This window comes from Vidua macroura, chromosome Z (assembly GCF_024509145.1).
Source record: "Vidua macroura isolate BioBank_ID:100142 chromosome Z, ASM2450914v1, whole genome shotgun sequence".
NCBI classification, from domain to species: domain Eukaryota; kingdom Metazoa; phylum Chordata; class Aves; order Passeriformes; family Viduidae; genus Vidua; species Vidua macroura.
In genome coordinates, this window is record NC_071611.1 from 82641915 (window position 1) to 82660041 (window position 18127).

At 59.7% G+C, this 18127-nt stretch overlaps 1 protein-coding gene across 1 annotated transcript; it reads right to left on the reverse strand.

Annotated features, from left to right (window-relative positions):
• Positions 1-2058: 2058 nt before the first annotated feature.
• Positions 2059-2867, reverse strand: TOMM5 (translocase of outer mitochondrial membrane 5). Its single transcript, XM_054002552.1, has 2 exons — positions 2663-2867; positions 2059-2442 (listed from the first exon to the last, which is right to left on the reverse strand). Exons 1-2 carry the CDS (start codon positions 2781-2783, stop codon positions 2408-2410), a joined length of 156 nt encoding a protein of 51 aa, XP_053858527.1. The 5' UTR covers positions 2784-2867; the 3' UTR covers positions 2059-2407.
• Positions 2868-18127: the final 15260 nt, after the last annotated feature.

The following is an 18127-nucleotide window of genomic DNA, read 5'->3' on the forward strand; positions in this document are numbered from 1 at the left end:
GAATTCCTGGGACACCCCCAGGGACGGGCACTCCAACCCTCCCTGGGCACTTCCAATCCCTGACCCCCTTTCCATGGGGGAACTCCTGCTGCTGCCCACCTGAGCCTGCCCTGGCCCGGCCTGAGGCCGTTCCCTGGAGCAGGGCCTGTGCCCTGGCGTTACCAACAGCAGCAGTGAACCTCGCTAAGAGCAGTGCAGCACGGAGCAGCAGCCACTCCTCACCCAGCTGCAGGCACGAGGGGCTGCCTCCTCTCAGACATTTGTGCTGGGCACAGAGAGGGCTCCTGCCCCCAGGCTGTGTGTCCAGGTGTGCTCACAGGTTCTCCCAGAACAAGCACACGTGGTGGCCATTGCCCTCTGTGGCACGTTCCCTCCCACCAGCGCACACGTGCCCGGGTCCCGGGGGTGTCTTTGGTGGTCCCTGGTGGCCAGTGACCCCACAGCTGTGTCTGACCACTGCTGCTGCTGTGCCCAGCTAGGAGAAAGGCTGGCACAGCGGGCCTAGCTCGTTAATTTGTGAGCCTTGGAATCAGTGGAGCGTAGTTTCTTTTTCCTTCCCTTGGTTAATGTTTATTGTGCTTTTGATTGTGCATTTCCATAGTCTAACGATTTTGCTAAATGGTCATTGTATTAACCCACAGGTGCAATCAATTCTTCATCGGGCAGCGTTGTCGGGAGCTGTGCAGAGCCACAGGGTCCCCCTGAGCCTGCTCTTCTCCAGGCTGAGCCCCTTCCCAGCCCCCTCAGCCCCTCCTGGGGCTCCGTTCCCTGGCCGTGCCCAGCCCCTCAGGGCCCTGCCTGAGCTGAGGGGCCGGAGCTGGACACAGCCCTGGAGATGAGGCTCAGCAGTGCCAGCACAGGGGACAGGCACTGCCCTGTGGCTGCGACAGCCCGGGGGCCCTGCGCCTTCCTGGCCACCTGGAATCACGTCCACGAGCCGCTGCTCTGAGCTCTCCTGGCAGCGTTCCCTGTCCTTCCAGCTTGGAGCCTGCCCTCCCAGGGCACACTGCACACCAAAGCCAGCGCGAGGGTCTCCTTCCCCTGCCTCTGCCCCGTTCCCCGGGGTTTTGGCCAGGCCACATTGGAGCTCAGACACCAGGGCTCATCCCAGCAGGGCAGTCACAGCGGGTGTGACAGTCCCCGGCCCTGGGAAGGGACCCCGTTAGCAGAACCAGTGGCCGGTAAGGCAGGGGGACACAGATGTGGCTTACAAGTGGGAAGAGTCTGAAGAGATGCCTGAACAGTGCTGGACAGTCACAGGGCGCTTCCCTGTTGGCAGGTGCCCAGGAGCGGGATGGCTGGATCATTTGTGGGAACGCCAAGGCACAGAAACAGCTGCTCTGAGGGGCACGAGTGCCTGGGGATCCCACGTGGATGTGACAGGGGTCAGGGCTTGCGCTGACCTGGGGACGCCTGTGTGCTGTTTGACATCCTTTCCCCAAGGCCAGCGTGTAACACACCACGTCCACCACATGCAGACCCTCAGCGCCCTGGCCCTGCTGCTGGGACTGTCCCCAGCACTGTCCCCAGCACTGGACCTGGCAGGGACACCCCTGGGCCAGAGCAGAAGCAAAATCCCCCTTCTGAGACAGGAGGGGGAAAGTCTCTTCCTCCCTGCAGCCACCCGGTCACCTGAGCTCAGGAATGCCCTGGATTTCGTTTCCCAGGGGAATGCAGAGCCACTGCAGATGGGTAATTTCCCTGGATGCAGCAGGCACCTGAGGCTGCAGGCAGGGAGTCTCCAAGGGCCGTGGCTCTGTTCCCAAAACAACAGCCAGTTCCCAAACCTGAGCTGCACTTCTGGGGCCCCCAGCCCGTGAGCCAAGGGCAGCTCCTGGCGGTGCCTGGGCCACCAGAGCTGGCACAGGTGAGCCATCCCCACCTTGTGTTGGCACCTGCAGGCACATCCCACCTGCGCCCTGCCTGCCCTCCAGGAGGCTCCGAGGGGCTCCAGGGAAACCATCCCAGCCAACTCCATCCTGCCCAGTGAGCGTCACGAATAAACACCGGCCAGGGCCCAGGCACGCAGCTGCTCTCCCGTTTATTTCAATTATTACATTTCAGTTTATTTCCCGTTTATTTCGATTATTACATTTCAGTTTATTTCCCGTTTATTTCACGCTGTAGGTGCGCTGGATGCAGGGGAGTCCGGGCGGTGCACACGGGGGAGCCGGGCAGCCGCAGCGTGCGCGGGACGCACGGGGCTCTGCTCACCCGGCACGGGGAATGTTCTGTGGAGCCGCGGCGTGAGGGCCGCGCGGGGGCCGGGCCGGGCCGGGCCGGGCCGAGCCGGGCCGGGCCGTGCGGCCAGCCCCGCGGCAGCGAGGCGCTCTCACCGCCTGTGCCCGGCGCCGGGGGGCAGCAGCTGCCGCTCATCGCGCGGGCCGCCGCGCCGGGCCCCGACGGGTCATATACTGTCCAGCTTCTTCAGGATGAACGGAGCTGAGGGAGAGAACAGCGCCGAGTCGAGCCCGGGCCGCGGCGGGGCTGCTGCGGGCTTGTGCAGCGCCTCCGACGCCCCGCCCGCGCCCGGGACACCGCCCCCGCCGACGCCGTGCCCCGGCGGCTCCGGCACGGCGCCGGGACATCCCCGGAGCCCGGGCCCGGGACGTCCCCGTAACGCGACCGGCACGTGCCGGGGCCGGGACACCCGGTCACTCACTGATCCGCAGCAGCGCGACGTAGATGAGGAAGTTGCGGACGGAGGCGAGCACGTCGCGGCGCATCTTCCGCCGGAGCTCCTCCGGGTCCATCTTGGGCCCCAGCCCCTCGATGCGGAACATCCCCGGAGCGGAGCTCGCTCCCGACCCCGACCCGGCCCCGGCGCCGCTGCCGGCCACGCGCGGCGGAACCACGTGACCGGACGCGCCGCGCCTCGCGTGACCACGGCGGCCCTATGGGCGCGGAGCGCGGGGGCGCCGCCGGCGCGTGGAAATTGCGTCACTTCCGGTCGGGCGTGAGGGGAGAGGGACGGGGGCAGCCAGAGGGAGAGGGGACAGCGACAGCGACAGCGACAGCGACAGCCCGGTCCGCGCGTGTCGCGAGCCCTCCGCGGGCACCGGCGGGGCCGCAGGGGCGGAGGGTGTCAGCTCGCCCAGCGCCCCGTTGCCGCGGGGCCTTCGGGCGCTCCAGGCTCAGGAGAGGAGAGCTGAGCCCAGCGGGCAGCGAGCTGGCGGCGCGCCCGCGCCCCGGGCACAGGAGAGGCAGCGGCGTCCCCAGGGAGGGAGCACGGCTGCCCTGATCCCCGACACACACAGGGCTGGGCCACTGCTGGAAACGCAGGCGAGCCCGGTGGGAAGAAATGCTGGTGTCTGTCTCCAGAAGGCTGAATGGTTTCTTTATTATAACTGTGCTATAAAACATTAATATACTATTTACAGGAGATACTAAAACTACAAGCCTACTTTTCTAACTCCCATAGCTAACTAACTCACAACCCGTGACCCTCTCTGAGAGTGCAGCCACAGGTGGGCTGGAATGGATTGGATTGGATTGGGTTGGGTTGGGTTGGGTTGGGTTGGGTTGGATTGGATTGGATTAGATTGGATTGGATTGGATTGGATTGGATTGGATTGGGTTGGGTTGGGTTGGATTGGGTTGGGTTGGGTTGGATTGGATTGGATTGGGCTGGATTGGATTGGATTGGATTGGGTTGGATTGGGTTGGATTGGGTTGGGTTGGATTGGATTGGATTAGATTGGATTGGATTGGATTGGATTGGATTGGATTGGATTGGGTTGGATTGGGTTGGATTGGATTGGATTGGGTTGGGTTGGATTGGCCACCAGGCTCAAACAATCCTCACCAGAATCCAACCCAGCAATCACCCCAGGTAAACAATTCTCCAAACACATTCCACATGGGAAAAACAAGGAGCAGGAATAGAAATTGTTTTCTCTTTCTTCCTCTCTGTGCTCCTCTGTGACAAATGCTGAGAGGAGAAGCAGGTGCCAGCCACGTGCCAGCTCCAGGACACCTCGGCGTTGGCCCTGGCTGGCGGCTCTCGGGCTCTGGCAGGAGCAGACTGGCAGGTCCCGAGCCCCTTTCTGGCAGAGCACCGAGCAGTGTCGCCGTGCATTCTGTGCCTGCTGCTCCCCCCGGCCTCGCTTTCCGTTGGAGCAGCGTGAGAGCTTTCCAGAGCATTGCTCAGGAGGAGATGGAGGAACGTGAGCAAATCCGGGCAGAGCCGAGTGAAACACGACAGGACTGAGCAGGGACTGGAGCAAGGAGGGGACAGCAGTGCTGCTGAGGAGCAGTGCAGCTCTGCCAGACAGGGACTGGGGACTTCTTGCCACAAGCTGTTCCACTGGCACCACCCCATCCTGCCGGTCCCTTTGCGAGATGGGGGGGCTGAGGAACGTTTCCTGCGGGAGATGTTCCCACTGGATAGGTGTGAGGTCACTGGCAAAGGCAGAGAAGGCCTTGGCTTTGGGTTTTGTCACCGCTCAGCTGTGCTTGGGGTGTTTGTGGCAACTTTCCAGAATTCCCTCAAACCTCCGAACTCCAAAGCTTGGACATTTCATACCATAATTACCACTTCAGCTGCAGCCAGTCCCATAATTGCAGGAGAATTTCACCTTCCATTCCCTGGGGCTGCAGGAAGGTTTCTTGTCCGGCACCGACTGACCCATGACTGCCCTGGGGACTCTGACAGGGCATGGCACGGCCTGTGTGAGGTGGGTGACAGCAAAGCAGCTGACAAACAGTGCAGACGTGTCCACAGGCACAGCTGGACCCCCCGAGTGGTGCTGGAGAGTGGAGTGAGGAGAGGCCAGACCCCGCAGGCAGCGGGACGGGCACAGCTCCTCAGCAGCTGTGTCAGGAGCACACAGTGCTCAGAGAATACCGAGGTACAGCTGTCAGGAGCGCTGAGTTACACACGGATCTTGAAAAGAAACACGTGGTAGTGATGCCTCAGGGTTTAGCTTTTATATGTTTCACATTCTGTGCTGCTTTGGTGTGTGGGTCTGGGCTTCACATGAGGGGATGCTGAGCTCTCTGCACAGAGCAGGGAGACAAAACAATTCCTGCTCCAGCAGGGCACCAAGGACAAATGACCCAAAGCTCAGGCCCAGGAGCACAAACAGCGTGGGCTGGAGAGAGAAAAACAAGCAGGATGGGAGTGCCTGGGCTAAAGCTGGAATGGGACAATGAACTGCAAGGTGCAAATGGAGCAGAGCTGATCCCAGTGAGAGCCCCCGGGAGCGCTCGTGCATTTTGGGACCATTTTGGTTCCTCTTGGGTGCAGCCCTGGCTGGGCTCTGGTGCTGCCCAAGGTGGATCCATGGAGGAGATGCTTTTAATCAATCCCTGCTTTATTCTTCAGCTCTGCCCAGCCTCTGCTTTAGGCCAGCCTGCACAAGGCATCAATAGCAATGGGGAAACAATAGTTGTTGGCTATTTTATATATCACTATTTTAAAAATAGTTATAGTCTGGCTGTTCCTCTGGGAGGAGACTGAGCAGACAAAGGAAGTACACGGATTGGAAGAAGGGTCAAGGGATGTGAAAATGGACTGCAGAGATCTACAAATGTTGTGCCAGGGCTGTGAGGAGGAAGCAGCCAGGCAGCCCCGTGTGCGATCACCACTGCTGGAGCATTGCACCACAGCTGTTTTGGCTGTGGTGGTACTGAAAGCAGTTATCACCTCCCTAAGAACAACAGAGCATTAAGAGCCTGCCATTCTTTATTTGGTTAGATGCATGAGGGGACATCTCTGGAATATCGTGCCTGTGGAGAGCAGAAAAGGCTCCTGTTTGGGTTCTGTATTTTGCAGACATATTAATTTATTTTCCTGGAATAAGCATACATAGGATAGTCTTTTCCCCAGAATCATTAACTTCTGTTCCCTTCCCCTTGCTAGTGGGTTCCTCTGTCCCAGGGGTCTCCTGGAGGTCACAGACCCCAGAGCTGCAGCTGAGCACTTGAGGGACTGGTGTTACTTTCCAAATGTGGAGCTGAGCTGGCACGACGGGGCTGGTGAGTCTCCCGTTGCTCTTGGTTAATGTTTGACGCGATCCTACGGAGCGAGCATTGTGTGGCTCCACAGGACTGTGGGTTTTGAAGAATAGCTATTGTATGAGCCCACTCGGTGTGCAAACACCTCTTCCTCGGGCACCAGCGGGGTGCAACATCCCACCTGCTGTCCCTGAGGAGCCAGCAGTGCAGAGTGGGTGCATCTGCTGTGAGTGAGGGCTCTGGCAGCTCCCTGCCGCTTCCTGCCAGTGCTGAGGAACAGCTTCACCTTTTTCTAGCTGAGAGCACACTGACAAGGTGAATATGGATTTACTGCAGGCCAGCCTCGCAGGGTCACTCCACACACCAGCCTGTTCAGCACCGCGTGGGTCAAGGAGTGCTTTGGGTACAGGGGGCAGGCACAGTCTGGCTGTCACCTCACCCCAAGGGCAAAACCAGCAGGCAGCTTTGGGTAGGGCTTCTTGCCATTGCTGTGGGTAATCTTTCTGGAAAACTGTGGGATCTAGATGGAAACCAGCTCCACTAGCCAAGGAATGGAGCCTGCCGGTGGCAGTGGCCGGGCTGCATGCTGGGTGGGGTGCAGAGGAGAGGGGATGGTGGGGCAGAGCAGCCTGGGAATCTGGCCAAGCCCAGACACTCCAGCTGAAACTCAGGCTTCTCTCCCCATTGGGTTCCCTTGCTCCCATGAAATCCTGGAACTGTGGTAACACACTGCTGGTGCAGAGGGCTGGAGAGAAACAGCCCACAGAAACTAAAACTGCCCTGATAATTCTTTTTGAGACCTCAGTCGGGTTTCTAGGAGCAAGGAACTCGCCATGGTGGACTGATTGTCCGTGATAGAAACGTTCTGTAGAGTGGGCCAGCGGTGTTTCTGCACTCCTGCATTGTGGGGATGGCTCATTGGACAGCTGGAAGGACAGCATGCCTTCCTCCTGGAAAAGGCAGTGTTAGCCTGGCCTGTCTCCTTCCCATCCACTGGTGGGATGTGGAGGAGCACCAGGGAGCTCCACTCCCCAGACTGGACCAGAGGTGTGTCAGAGATGCAGAACAGAGGCTTTCCAGAGGGCCTGGGCAGCCTGGCAGCGGCACCACGGAGAGGCCGGGCTGGTGATGCTGGAGCCTTGGTGCTGCTGCCACAGCTCCCGAGGAATCCCTCCTGGCAGAGCACTGATGGCAGCAGCTGGCTCTGCGCCCACCGAGGCTTCCTGCCCGTCTGCCCGCTGGGCTCAGCTCATCCCCCTGCCACCTCCCGCGGCTCCAGGGCCCGGCTGCTCCAGGGCCGTGCTCCAGACCCGTCTCACGGGGGCACGGGCGGCTCCCGCCAGCCCACGGGTGCCTCCCGGCCTCCCAGGATGTTGCCGGGCACAGGACAGTCCCTGCTGGGCACAGGACGGTCCCTGGTGCTGGCAGAGGAGAAAGGGCAGCAGGACAAGGCCGTGCCCACGTGCCCAGACACCGGGGCTCGGCACCAGCCGTGTGTGACACGGGAAAGCACGGGCTGGGTCACGGGGAGGGGGTTCTGTACCCTCAGAGGTCCCCGTCCCACCAGGCACCCCCTGCTGCCCTGTCCCAGCCGTGACCTCCGTGCGTGACCCACTGGCTCGAGCCCACCCCGGTGCCCTCTGCCTGCACCGGGGCCAGCAGCAGAGCCTGTGTGCTCCTCGGGGATCAGCCCTCTGCCAGGGCTCTGCTGCTCTCCTGTGCCTGCCGTGAGCCCCACTCCGGCCACCGCGGCTCTGCGCCCGAGGCAGCTGCTCCCCGGGGCTGGGAGGAGGCCGGCACGGCACCCCAGGCCGGCAGGGAGGAGCTGTGGCAGTGCTCCTGCCTGCTGCACTGCTCCTGCCGGGCTGCTGGGCTGCCCAGGATGGGGGATCCAGCCTGGCAGGGACCAGCAGCCAGGCTGAGCGGGGCTGGCCAGAGAGCCCCGGAGCACAGGGCTCCTGCACGCAGGGGCTGGCACTGGCTGGCACTCCTGTGTCCACAGAGCCACTCTGTGTCTCCCCTCCTCAGATGGGCAGGAGAGAGGAGATACAGCAACAGGCTCGTGGGTTGAGATAAGGTCATGCTGGGATTGCTCAGCAAGTACTGCCATGGGCAAAACAGCCTCCTCTGGGCATCCCTGTGCTCGGTGTGGGGTCCTCCAGCACGGCAGCTGGGTCTGTGCCCTCCTGTGGAGCTCCACAGGCTGCTGGCAAATCTCACCTCCAGCACCTGGAGTGCCTCCCCTCCTTCTGCACTGGTGTGGGGCTCTGCAGGGCTGCGTCTCTCAGGTGTTCTCACACCTCTCTTCTCTCAGTGTCCCCTGCGAATTAACTTCTTCCTTCTTAACTCTTCCTTCTTAACTCCTTCCTAACCTCTTCACCGGCACCCAAAGGTGCCAGTGCCACTGGTGGGCTCAGCCTTGGCCAGCAGTGGCTCTGCCCTGGAGCCAGTGGCATTGGCCCCACGGGAGCTTCTCACAGCACCCGCCCCTGCAGCCCCCCTGCTCCCCACACCTGGCCGCACACACCTGCACAGACAGCCTGGCTGCTCGCACAGACACAGCAGTGCCAGCAGCCCGTCCTGCTCCCCTCTGTGCCCCGAGACCACCAGGGAGACATCACGGGGAGCCCCCCGTGGGAGGGCGGGCGGGGCAGGGAGACAGCGCTGACCCCGCAGGGCAGTGCCGCACCCGAGCGCGGAGCTGACCTGTGCCCCCAGCCCTGCCACTGCCTGGCCCCTCAGCCGCCCCCGCCTGCTGCCCCAAACCCCATCCGTGCCCCAATTTGCCTGCACTCAGTTCCTCCCCGGGCTCCCTGCAGCGAGCCCTGTGCAATCCTGACTGCTCTTCCCCCGTGTCCCACGGCTTGTCCTGTGCCCCTGGCTGTGACACTGCATCTGGGGGGTGCTCAGGGAGGGTGGTGCCCCCCAGCACTGTGGGGCTGAGCTCCCCCCTGGCACTGGGAGGTGCTGGATGGGGCTCATGGCTCTGGGGGTGTCACTGGGGTTCCCCCGGGGCTTGGGGCTCTGCTGGTGCGTACAGATGAACTTTTCATCACCAGAATCAGTGTTCCCAGGCTCTGATCTCTCGTCTCTGGGAGGGCCAGGCGTGACAGTCATGTCATTGGACCAGCCACACTGGAATGTGCCCCAGCCAGCTCGCCTGAAGCCAGATAGTTTTAATGCACCCATAAGTTCTCAGCTGGGGCATCCCAGGGGTGTCCTCAGCACCCCAGTAGGTTTTGCCACCCCTCAGACATCCTGTCGTGCTCTGGTCTGGGGCCTGGGGGCTGTGTCATCCAAGGGCTCCTCAGCACCCTGGCACTCCAGGGGAAAGTTCCTCCTCCTGCTCTTTCCTCTTCTCTTGGGAGAGGTGAATGTGGCCCTGTGGAGCTGCACCCACTGCTGTGGACCCCCTGCACTGCTGTGACCCCTCAGGTGCTGAAACCAGCCCTGAAGCTTCAGAGGATGCTCTAAAGCAACGTCAAAGCCTCGAGGGAAATGTTTCAGACTTTTCACCCATTTTCCTGTGATCCAGGGAGGGACAGAGACAAGAGGAAATGTGAGCCCACAGAAACTGCGACCTATAACCGCAGCAGCTTCTGCACCAGCACGGAGGATGAACGTGACTTCTGTGTCCTCAACAGGTTCCATGTGCTGACCTTGATGATGAGGAGAGCCAGAATCATTCAGACATGTAGCAGAGCAGAGGAGGGTGAAGGCATTCCCTGTCTGCAGCCTCATCCCGTGGAAGCGCAGGCAGAGTGCCTGGGGCTGGAGCTGGTCCTGAAGGGCCCCTGCCCCAAAACCCCGAGCACAGAGGCACTCGAACACGGCCAGGGAGCCCCGACACGTCTGCATGAGGAGCTCCAGAGGGGCTGCCTGACCCTTCGAAACGCGAAATGTGAAGGGATTTCCTCCTTCACAATGTCTTGGTATACTTCTGCAGAGTGTTCCAGGTCCTTAATCCTTTCCAGGTCCTTAATCCCAGTCATTCCAGAGGCGTCATCTGGATTGCAGGACGTGCAGCTGAGTGGGTCCACAGGCTCAGCTCCCGAATGGGAGAGCTCCCAGAGGTTTCATCCTTCGTGGACAGAGCGTGGCATGTCAGCAGCCACAGGCTGTAACTTTCCAGGTAGCTCTGAAATGTTTCCCAGGACCGAAGGCTTTCACAGGTCAGCTGTGACAGGGTCCAAACTGTGCATGGTGGTGATGAATGCTGTTTGGAGACAAAATGTCCCGTAACGTTTTGAGTTATTGTTCCCCACGCTTCTGGAACTGTAACTGCTCAGAGGGAAGAAAACCGTGTGCTCAGCTCCTCCCCACACAGGCCCAAATTTCATGTTTCATAGGTCAGCACAGACTTCAGATGTGTCCTGCTAGTGGGTACCAGTATTCACCCCCAGGACAAACAACCAGGGCTTTATTTCTTTTTAAGTGAATCATCTGCTTCCTGTGTGGATTGCTTTGATATCTTCACCCAGGGCCACGTGGGAAAGGAGATGTGATGCACGTTTCCCAGGGAAGCTGCATGAATCAGCAACTGATGCAAAGCCTTTTTCTGAGCACTGTTTAATGTTACATTAATTTCAGATGTCAGGCCTCAACCTCATTTTTTTGTCAATTTCAGTGACCACAGGGTAGTACTGTTTGTGAAAGGTGCCAAACTTAGTTCTCACGTCAGCAGAATAGAAAAATAACCCTAATTTCTGCGGGCGAGCTGTTTTGGGAGAGGAACAGTTCCTGGAAAAGGGGCAGAGAGAGCAGGCCGGGCAGTGGAGGACTCGCAGTGCAGAAGTGCTGCGAGGGGCCGGAGGGGCGAGGGCAGGAGGCACGAAGCGGAGCCGATCGATGCCTCCCCGCGAGCAGGGCCGCGGGCGCTGCCGGGCGCTGCGCTGAATGCGGCGCTAAATGCGGCGGGGCCGCGCCGGGCTCACGCCGAGCAGGGCACCTTGGCGGCCAGGGCAGGTGCCAGGGCAGGAAGGAAGAGCCGGCGCTGGGGATGTGATGTGGGTTCCCGTGTCCCGCGGGGCCGGGCGGTGTCCGGCCGCCCGTGTCCTTGGCACCGCCGTGCCCCGAGCGCCCGGAGCGCCGGGAGCAGCAGCTGGGGCGGAACGCGGCTCTGCACAGCCCGGGGAACGGGGTGGGAAACCCAAATAACACCGGCCTTGCCCGCTCCCACCAACCCTGCCCAGGGGAGCCCAGGGACACAGAGACAGCTGGGAACACAAATTAGGGACTCGGAGCAAGGGACGTGCCGTCCACAGCTGTCCCGGAGAGACTCAGCCCCCTGTTCCAGGGGTGACCTCTGTCCGTAGAGGTCAGCCCCTGCACACGCCTGGGACAATCAGCACGGGCACAGGACAAGCCGTGGGACACGGGGGAAGAGCAGTCAGGATTGCACAGGGCTCGCTGCAGGGAGCCCGGGGAGGAACTGAGTGCAGGCAAATTGGGGCACGGATGGGGTTTGGGGCAGCAGGCGGGGGCGGCTGAGGGGCCAGGCAGTGGCAGGGCTGGGGGCACAGGTCAGCTCCGCGCTCGGGTGCGGCAGTGCCCTGCGGGGTCAGCGCTGTCTCCCTGCCCCGCCCGCCCTCCCGGCTGTCCCGAGCGGGGCTCTCTGTCCGGTGCCGTGCCCGAGCGCCGCTGCCGACCCGCCCGGAGAAGCCCCACGCCCATCCCGAGCCCCCCGGGGGCGGGATGCGGGGCGGGATGCGGGGCGGGCCCGGGGCGGCTCCCGGGGGCGGGCCCCGGCCGTTGTCATTGAGATGCCGCCCGTGCCCCGCCGGCGCGGCAGCGCTGCGCTCCCGGCCGCAGGTAACGGGGATCGCTCGGGGTGGGCGCGGGGCTTCTCCGGGCGGGTCGGGTCCGGCCCGGTGCCGCCGGGGCTCGCAGCCGTCGGTCCCGGCTGCGGGAGGTGCTGGTGCCGCCGCTGTCCCGCTCCCACCGGGTGTCTCCCGTTCGGGGCCGCGGGCTCCGTCCCCTTCTCCGCGCGTTGGGGTGATGATTTAGCGGTTTCTGTCCGATGTCGCCCCAAACGCCAGAGTGGGCTAGTTTCCTTGTCGGTGCGAGGAAACCACACACGTGCGCCCCGCTCTCCCTAACAACAAAATACGCGAACAAAAAACCTCCCCGCAGTTCTCAGCTGTTGAATTCACAGCCAGTGATTTTGGCTTCTTAACCAGACTGGGGGAAATATTGTGGGAGAAGTTTCGCCTGAGCTGGGGGGAGCAGGAGGCAGAGCGAGTTCTCCGTGTGGATGCCAGGGGCGGCGGTGCGCGGTCCCCGCTGGGGCACGGAGCTCCAGAGGAGAGCAGACAGGCAGTGCTGCTCCCTGCTGCGGTTCGGGCTTTGTACCGCTGCCCGAAGCGTTCCGGTTCGCTCCGTTTGTGCGCGCTCACATGGCTCTCCGAGCGCTGCAAACTCACCTGCCGGCTCTGCCCAGGTCACCTGTTCTGGGAGTGTTTGGTGCTCTGCATCTCCCAGGCATCGTGCATTTTTACTGACAGGCTCACGGCTTCTTGTGGCTCCTTGTTGCAGGTGCGTTTGCTCCAGTCCTGGGAAGCTTCCTGAAGTTTCTCCTTCCAGGCAGGTCTGGGTGAGACTTAAAGTGCCAGTGGGATGTGTGAGATGAGTCTGAGTGGTCTGAAGGGGCTGTAAAATAGGAAGCATTAGCTCTCCATTAGACATGGAGCTCTCATTCCAGCGGAGCAGATTTGCTGGCCCAGGAGATTCAGCAGATTTAGAGATGGAAATGACAATCCTGCAGGATAGGAAGCCCTCAAGTGAACCATTTCCTTCACTTTATCTCTTTCTGTGATTCTGTTCTTGCTCCCATGTGGGGCTCTCTGCAGCAAGGCAGAGAGACAGATGTTGGGAGAGCTGTTGTACGACCTGAGAAAAATCCAAGCTGGAAAAGACACGAATTCCAAAAGCCTGCAGGCAGCATTTAATTCTCCCTGCTTCAATTCCAGCTGGAGAGGCACTTGCCTCATTTCCTCCATCTGTGAATTGACCTGGCCAGGCCAGTGAGGAACCTCTGGGGCCAGACTGGGTGGGAAGGCCAAGGCAAGGGCACGGTGAGTGGTAGCAGGGACATGGCAAAACCCTCTGCCCTGCCCTGCCTGCCGGGTTCAGCCATCAGGAGCAGGCAGATGGCACAGGCTTCCACGTGTGCTGCTGGGTAATTTATCCTGGGTTTCGCTTCCGTAAGATTTAGTGAATTACCCTCTAAATTCTTGCTGAGCAATCTGCTGTCAAGCAGGTGCTTAATGCTGTTCAGTGCTCTGTCTCTCTCTCTTTGTGGAAAGCCTGTCTTTCCAGAGCTGGGGAGCAGCTCTGGGCTCCTCTGGTATTCCTCTGCATGTGGCATGACATTCCTGAATCAGTATTTCTTGAATGCAGACATTTTCCCTTTTGTCCCGTTCTTCCTTTCTTGACATTTGCCAAAAGGCCACGCCAAAGTTGCTTCCCAGCACATGACGAGATCACCTCAGCTGACAGATGTGGAGGAACTGCTCTGAACATGAGTTTTTTTCCTCTGTGGAGAGTCCCAGGAAGGCCATGGGAATACTCCAGGGTGCTGAGCTCCACAGGCACTCTGGCTGGTTCCAGACCTGCAGCAGGACACAGAGATCAGTGACAACAGAAGGAGTTCAGAACCGTTTTTTGGGGGGGCGTGGTGTGGTTCTTTTGCTGGTATTTTGTCCCTGCTGTGCAGTGTGCCAGTGACATGACAGTGCTTCTCAGAGGCTGAGCTGCTCGGCCCTGGCGTTGTGAGTGCAGGGGATGGGGAGGAGGATCCATCCACCTGCTGGGAGGCAGCTCTGCTCCTCGCCCTGAGAAGGAGATGGGATTTGGGGAGCAGAAGGAAACATTCCCTCCGTGCTGGCAGAGGGCTCCCTCCCTCCTGCCCAGGGAGACGGAGCTGGAGGGAGGAAAGTCTTCACACACTTCCACACCAGTCTATTTTTAGGAGTGAAAGCTATTCGAGAGGGAAGTATTGATTTTCCTCCTTTCCACCTTGAACGTTCTGTTTATGGTTTCCTTCAGTTTGTGTGCACCACGCACAAAGCTATTCCTGCTTCTCCCCTCGTGCCCCAACCAGTCCAGCATGTGTGGCCTTTGCTCAAACCACTTTTGCTTGGCGCCTTAAGTCTCTGCATGCCCAGAAATTCATATTTTAAAACTAACTCTGCTCCTTGGGAGCCAGAGTGTGTCAGTGTAAAACCTCACCACTGTCAGCTGAGAGGGGAGAGTGGGGGCGTGCAGGTGCTGAATTTCTCCTGCCTTCCCTGGGCTGATAAGGGCCAAATTCTCTTGCTGGCTGTTCTTGATTTACAGCAGCTGGACGGAGCATGGGGTGGTTGTAGGGTTTTTTTGTGTGGTTGGGGTTTTTTTTTTGTGGGTTTGTTTTAACTGTAGGGTTTGTTTGCTTGTTTTGGGTGGTTTTTTTTGGTTTGTTTTTTCCTGGTAGCATCTGTTTTTAGACAAAAATCTGGGTCTCAAGTAGTATTAAAAAGCAACAGTGCTGTTGTTAATTTTTTTTTTTTTTTTGACTGCTATTACATCGAAGTACTGAACATCACAGTTTTTTTGGCACAGCACAGGTTCTCTTTGTGAGCCAGGGAAGGCCAGAGGGCAGCTTGGCCACCCTGTGGTGCAGCAGTAGCTCTGCCTGTGGCCCTGGCAGTGATCAGATGGCAGCTGACCTGAGGTGGGGGGATAAACTGGTCTGCACGGACCTCAATCCCATTAATGAGGTCTGGCAGTGCCACACGGTGCCACACGGTGCCACACGGTGCCACACAGAGCCAAACGGTGTCACACGGTGTCACACGGTGTCACACAGAGCCACATGGTGCTACACGGTGTCACACGGTGTCACACGGTGTCACACGGTGTCACACAGAGCCACATGGTGCTACACGGTGTCACACGGTGTCACACAGTGTCACACAGAGCCACACGGTGTCACACGGTGTCACACGGTGTCACACGGTGTCACACAGAGCCACACGGTGTCACACGGTGTCACACGGTGTCACACGGTGTCACACAGTGTCACACAGTGTCACACAGAGCCACACGGCGTCACACGGCATCACACGGTGCCACACAGTGTCACACGGTGTCACACGGTGTCATTGGTGTCACACAGAGCCAAATGGTGTCACACGGTGCCAGACGGTGTCACACTGTGCCACATGGTGTCACACGGTGCCACACGATGTCACACGGTTTAACACAGTGTCACACGGTGCCACACGGTGTCACACGGTGTCACAGAGTGTCACACGGTGTCACACAGTGTCACACGCTGTCACACGGTGTCACATGGTGTCACACGGTTTAACACAGAGTCACACGGTGCCACACAGTGTCACACGGTGTCACACGGTGTCACACAGTGTCAGACAGTGTCACAAGGTGTCACAGAGTGTCACAGAGTGTCACACAGTGTCACACGGTGTCACACAGTGTCACACGGTGTCACAGAGTGTCACAGAGTGTCACACGGTGCCACACAGTGTCACACAGTGTTACACGGTGTCACACGGTGTCACATGGTGTCACACGGTGTCACATGGTGTCACACGGTGTCACATGGTGCCAAACGGTGTCACACAGTGTCACACAGTGCCACACGGTGTCACACGGAGCTGTGGCAGTGTCTCCTGTGTGCCGCTGCGGTGCGTGAGGGGCTGCTGTGACACTGTGACACACGCACACAGATTCTCGCGGCCAGGGGAGGGCTCTGTTCGGGACCCGCCTTGGGCAGCAGTGTCCCCAGCTGTGCCTGTCACCCTCGTGCAGCAGCAACTTCTGTCCGGCCCCTTGGGCTGGCCTTCAGCCTGGTCCAGCCCCCCGTGAGCGCAGCTCATCTCCTCAAAATCCAGGCAGATGTCACAGGCTTGTCAGGCAGGATGGCCGTCCTGGTGGGGTTTTATTCTGTTTTCTTCTTTAAATTTTCTTTTCGCAAGGGTCTCGTTCCTTGCGGGTGCACAGCCAGCGTGGCGGGGGCGCAGAGTGCCACGGGAGCTTTTGTCTCAGCTGTCTCCCTGGCTGTATCTCCAAGAACATCTTCAGGAGCTCTGTGGGAAATAGGCGCGTTACTGTTCTGCCCTCGTGTCTCACCAGAACTGGCTGACCTTCAAAAGCTCTGCTGCAGAGACGCTCAGTCGTGCCAGAAGAGTCTTCTGGTGCAGCTCAGAGCCACGTTTGTCAAGAAGGAGCTCAGTTTTCTTCTTCCTGCCTGGAGGACGGGGATGTGCTGACCCTCTGGGCAGGAGCAGACCACGCCTGGTGAGCTGGGGTGGCCTGGGCAGGGACCAGCCCCGCCTCACCTTGGAGCTGCCCAGTGTGGGATGTGTCACCAGAGACACAGGAGGGGACACCATGGGACCACAGTGTGCCTTGGGGTGGCAGGGACCTTTAAAGGCCATCTAACCCAACCCCCTGCCATGGGAAGGGACATCTTCCACTGTCCCGGCTGCTCCAAACCACATCCAACCTGGCCTGGGGCACTTCCAGGGCTGGGGCAGCCACAGCTTCTCTGGGCCCCCTGTGCCAGGGCCTGCCCACCCTCACTGTGCATTGGTTTTTGATTATGTGTAGTCCCAATGTGCCTCTTTTACTTTAAACCCACCATCCCTTGTCCTGTCATTGCAGGCCCTGCTAGAAGTCTGTGCCCATCTTTCTTGTAAGCTCCCTTTAGGCGCTGGAAGGGGCTCTGAGGTCTCCCCAAAGCCTTCTTTTCTGCAGCCTGAAAAATTCCAACTCTCTCAGCCTTTCCTCATAGCAGAGGTGTTCTAGCCTTCAGATCAACTCGGATGCCTCCTCTGGCCTGGCTGTAGCAGCTCCACATCCTTCTTGTGTTGGGCCTCAGGGCTGGAGGCAGCTCTGCAGGTGTGGTCTCACCTGAGCAGGGCAGAGGGGCAGAATGCCCCCTCCCCTGCTGCCCACACTGGGGGGCGAGGCCAGCACAGGGGTGTTTCTGGGTCCCAGCACACATGGCCAGGGCAGGGCCAGCTGTCACCCACCAGCAGTTGTCACCACCAGCCCTTCTCCCAGGGCTGCTCTGGAGCCGTCCCTCCCTCACCAGAGCCCACCCAGCTCCCTGCTGCTGCCACCCCTTACAAGGACCCTGCCAAAGATGCTTCCAAGAGCTCCTGTGGGTGAAGTTACGGGTGGGCGGCATCCAGAGTTTTACAGCAGCTTGTGGCAACATCTGATCAGGCTTTTCTCTGTCAGCAGGTGCAGGAGAGCTGCTGCTCCTGCTGGGAGAAAATACCTTAAAACAAACATGTCATATCAAAAGTACCACAAAGACTTTTGCCCATCAGACAATTTCAGTTCGATGGATTCATACTTTCCATGAAACGTTGAAGCACTCTCCTTGGAAGCGGGTTTGGTTTTTCCCTTGCTGGTCAGATCTGTGCTGCGCATGTCCTGGCACGGCTGCCAGGTGGCTCTGCTGTGGGCCCTGACCTTCAGGTCTGCTTTGCTCCTGGAGACCCAGGGCCACCCACCCGGGGTTCCTTCCAGACACTGAGCCGTGGCTCTCCAGAGGGGTCAGGTGGCCACGAAAATCCCCGTGGAGTCACAGCTCCCTGTGACCGAGCTGAAGGAGCTCTGTGTGTGAGGATCCCAGCTCAAGCTGCTTGGGCTGTGCTCAGAAATGGCTGCACAAGGGCAGGTGGGAGCCCTGGGGCATCCCAGGCTGGGGAGAGCTGCCAGCTGAGTGACCAGCTGAGTGACCCTGGGTGACCCTGGGTGACCCGGGGTGACCCTGTCCTGCTCAGCATGCTCCGTGTGCCCCGAGGATGCCGTGGGGACAGAGGCTGCTCCTGCTGCTGTGCCCTGTTTTAGGGAAATACCTGCCAAGCTGCCTCCTTAGGACACCTGTTGTTTGGCCCAAACACTCCAGTTTCCTGAAAGGACAGCATCTTTTCTTTCCTTAGTACTCCATCTGGGGGTTTTAAATGTTTGTGTTCGTTCTTCAGACTTTTCCTGCTTGACCTACCGAGACTTTCTCTGGGAATTCTCTCTTGTGAAGGCCAGATAGAAAAGTCTGTCCTTTCTGCAGAGTGAAGGGGAAGGGGTGAGGGCTGGAGCTGCAGAGGGAGGTGGTGAGGAAGCACCTGGGGAGGGTCACGGCGCCGCAGCAGCTCCA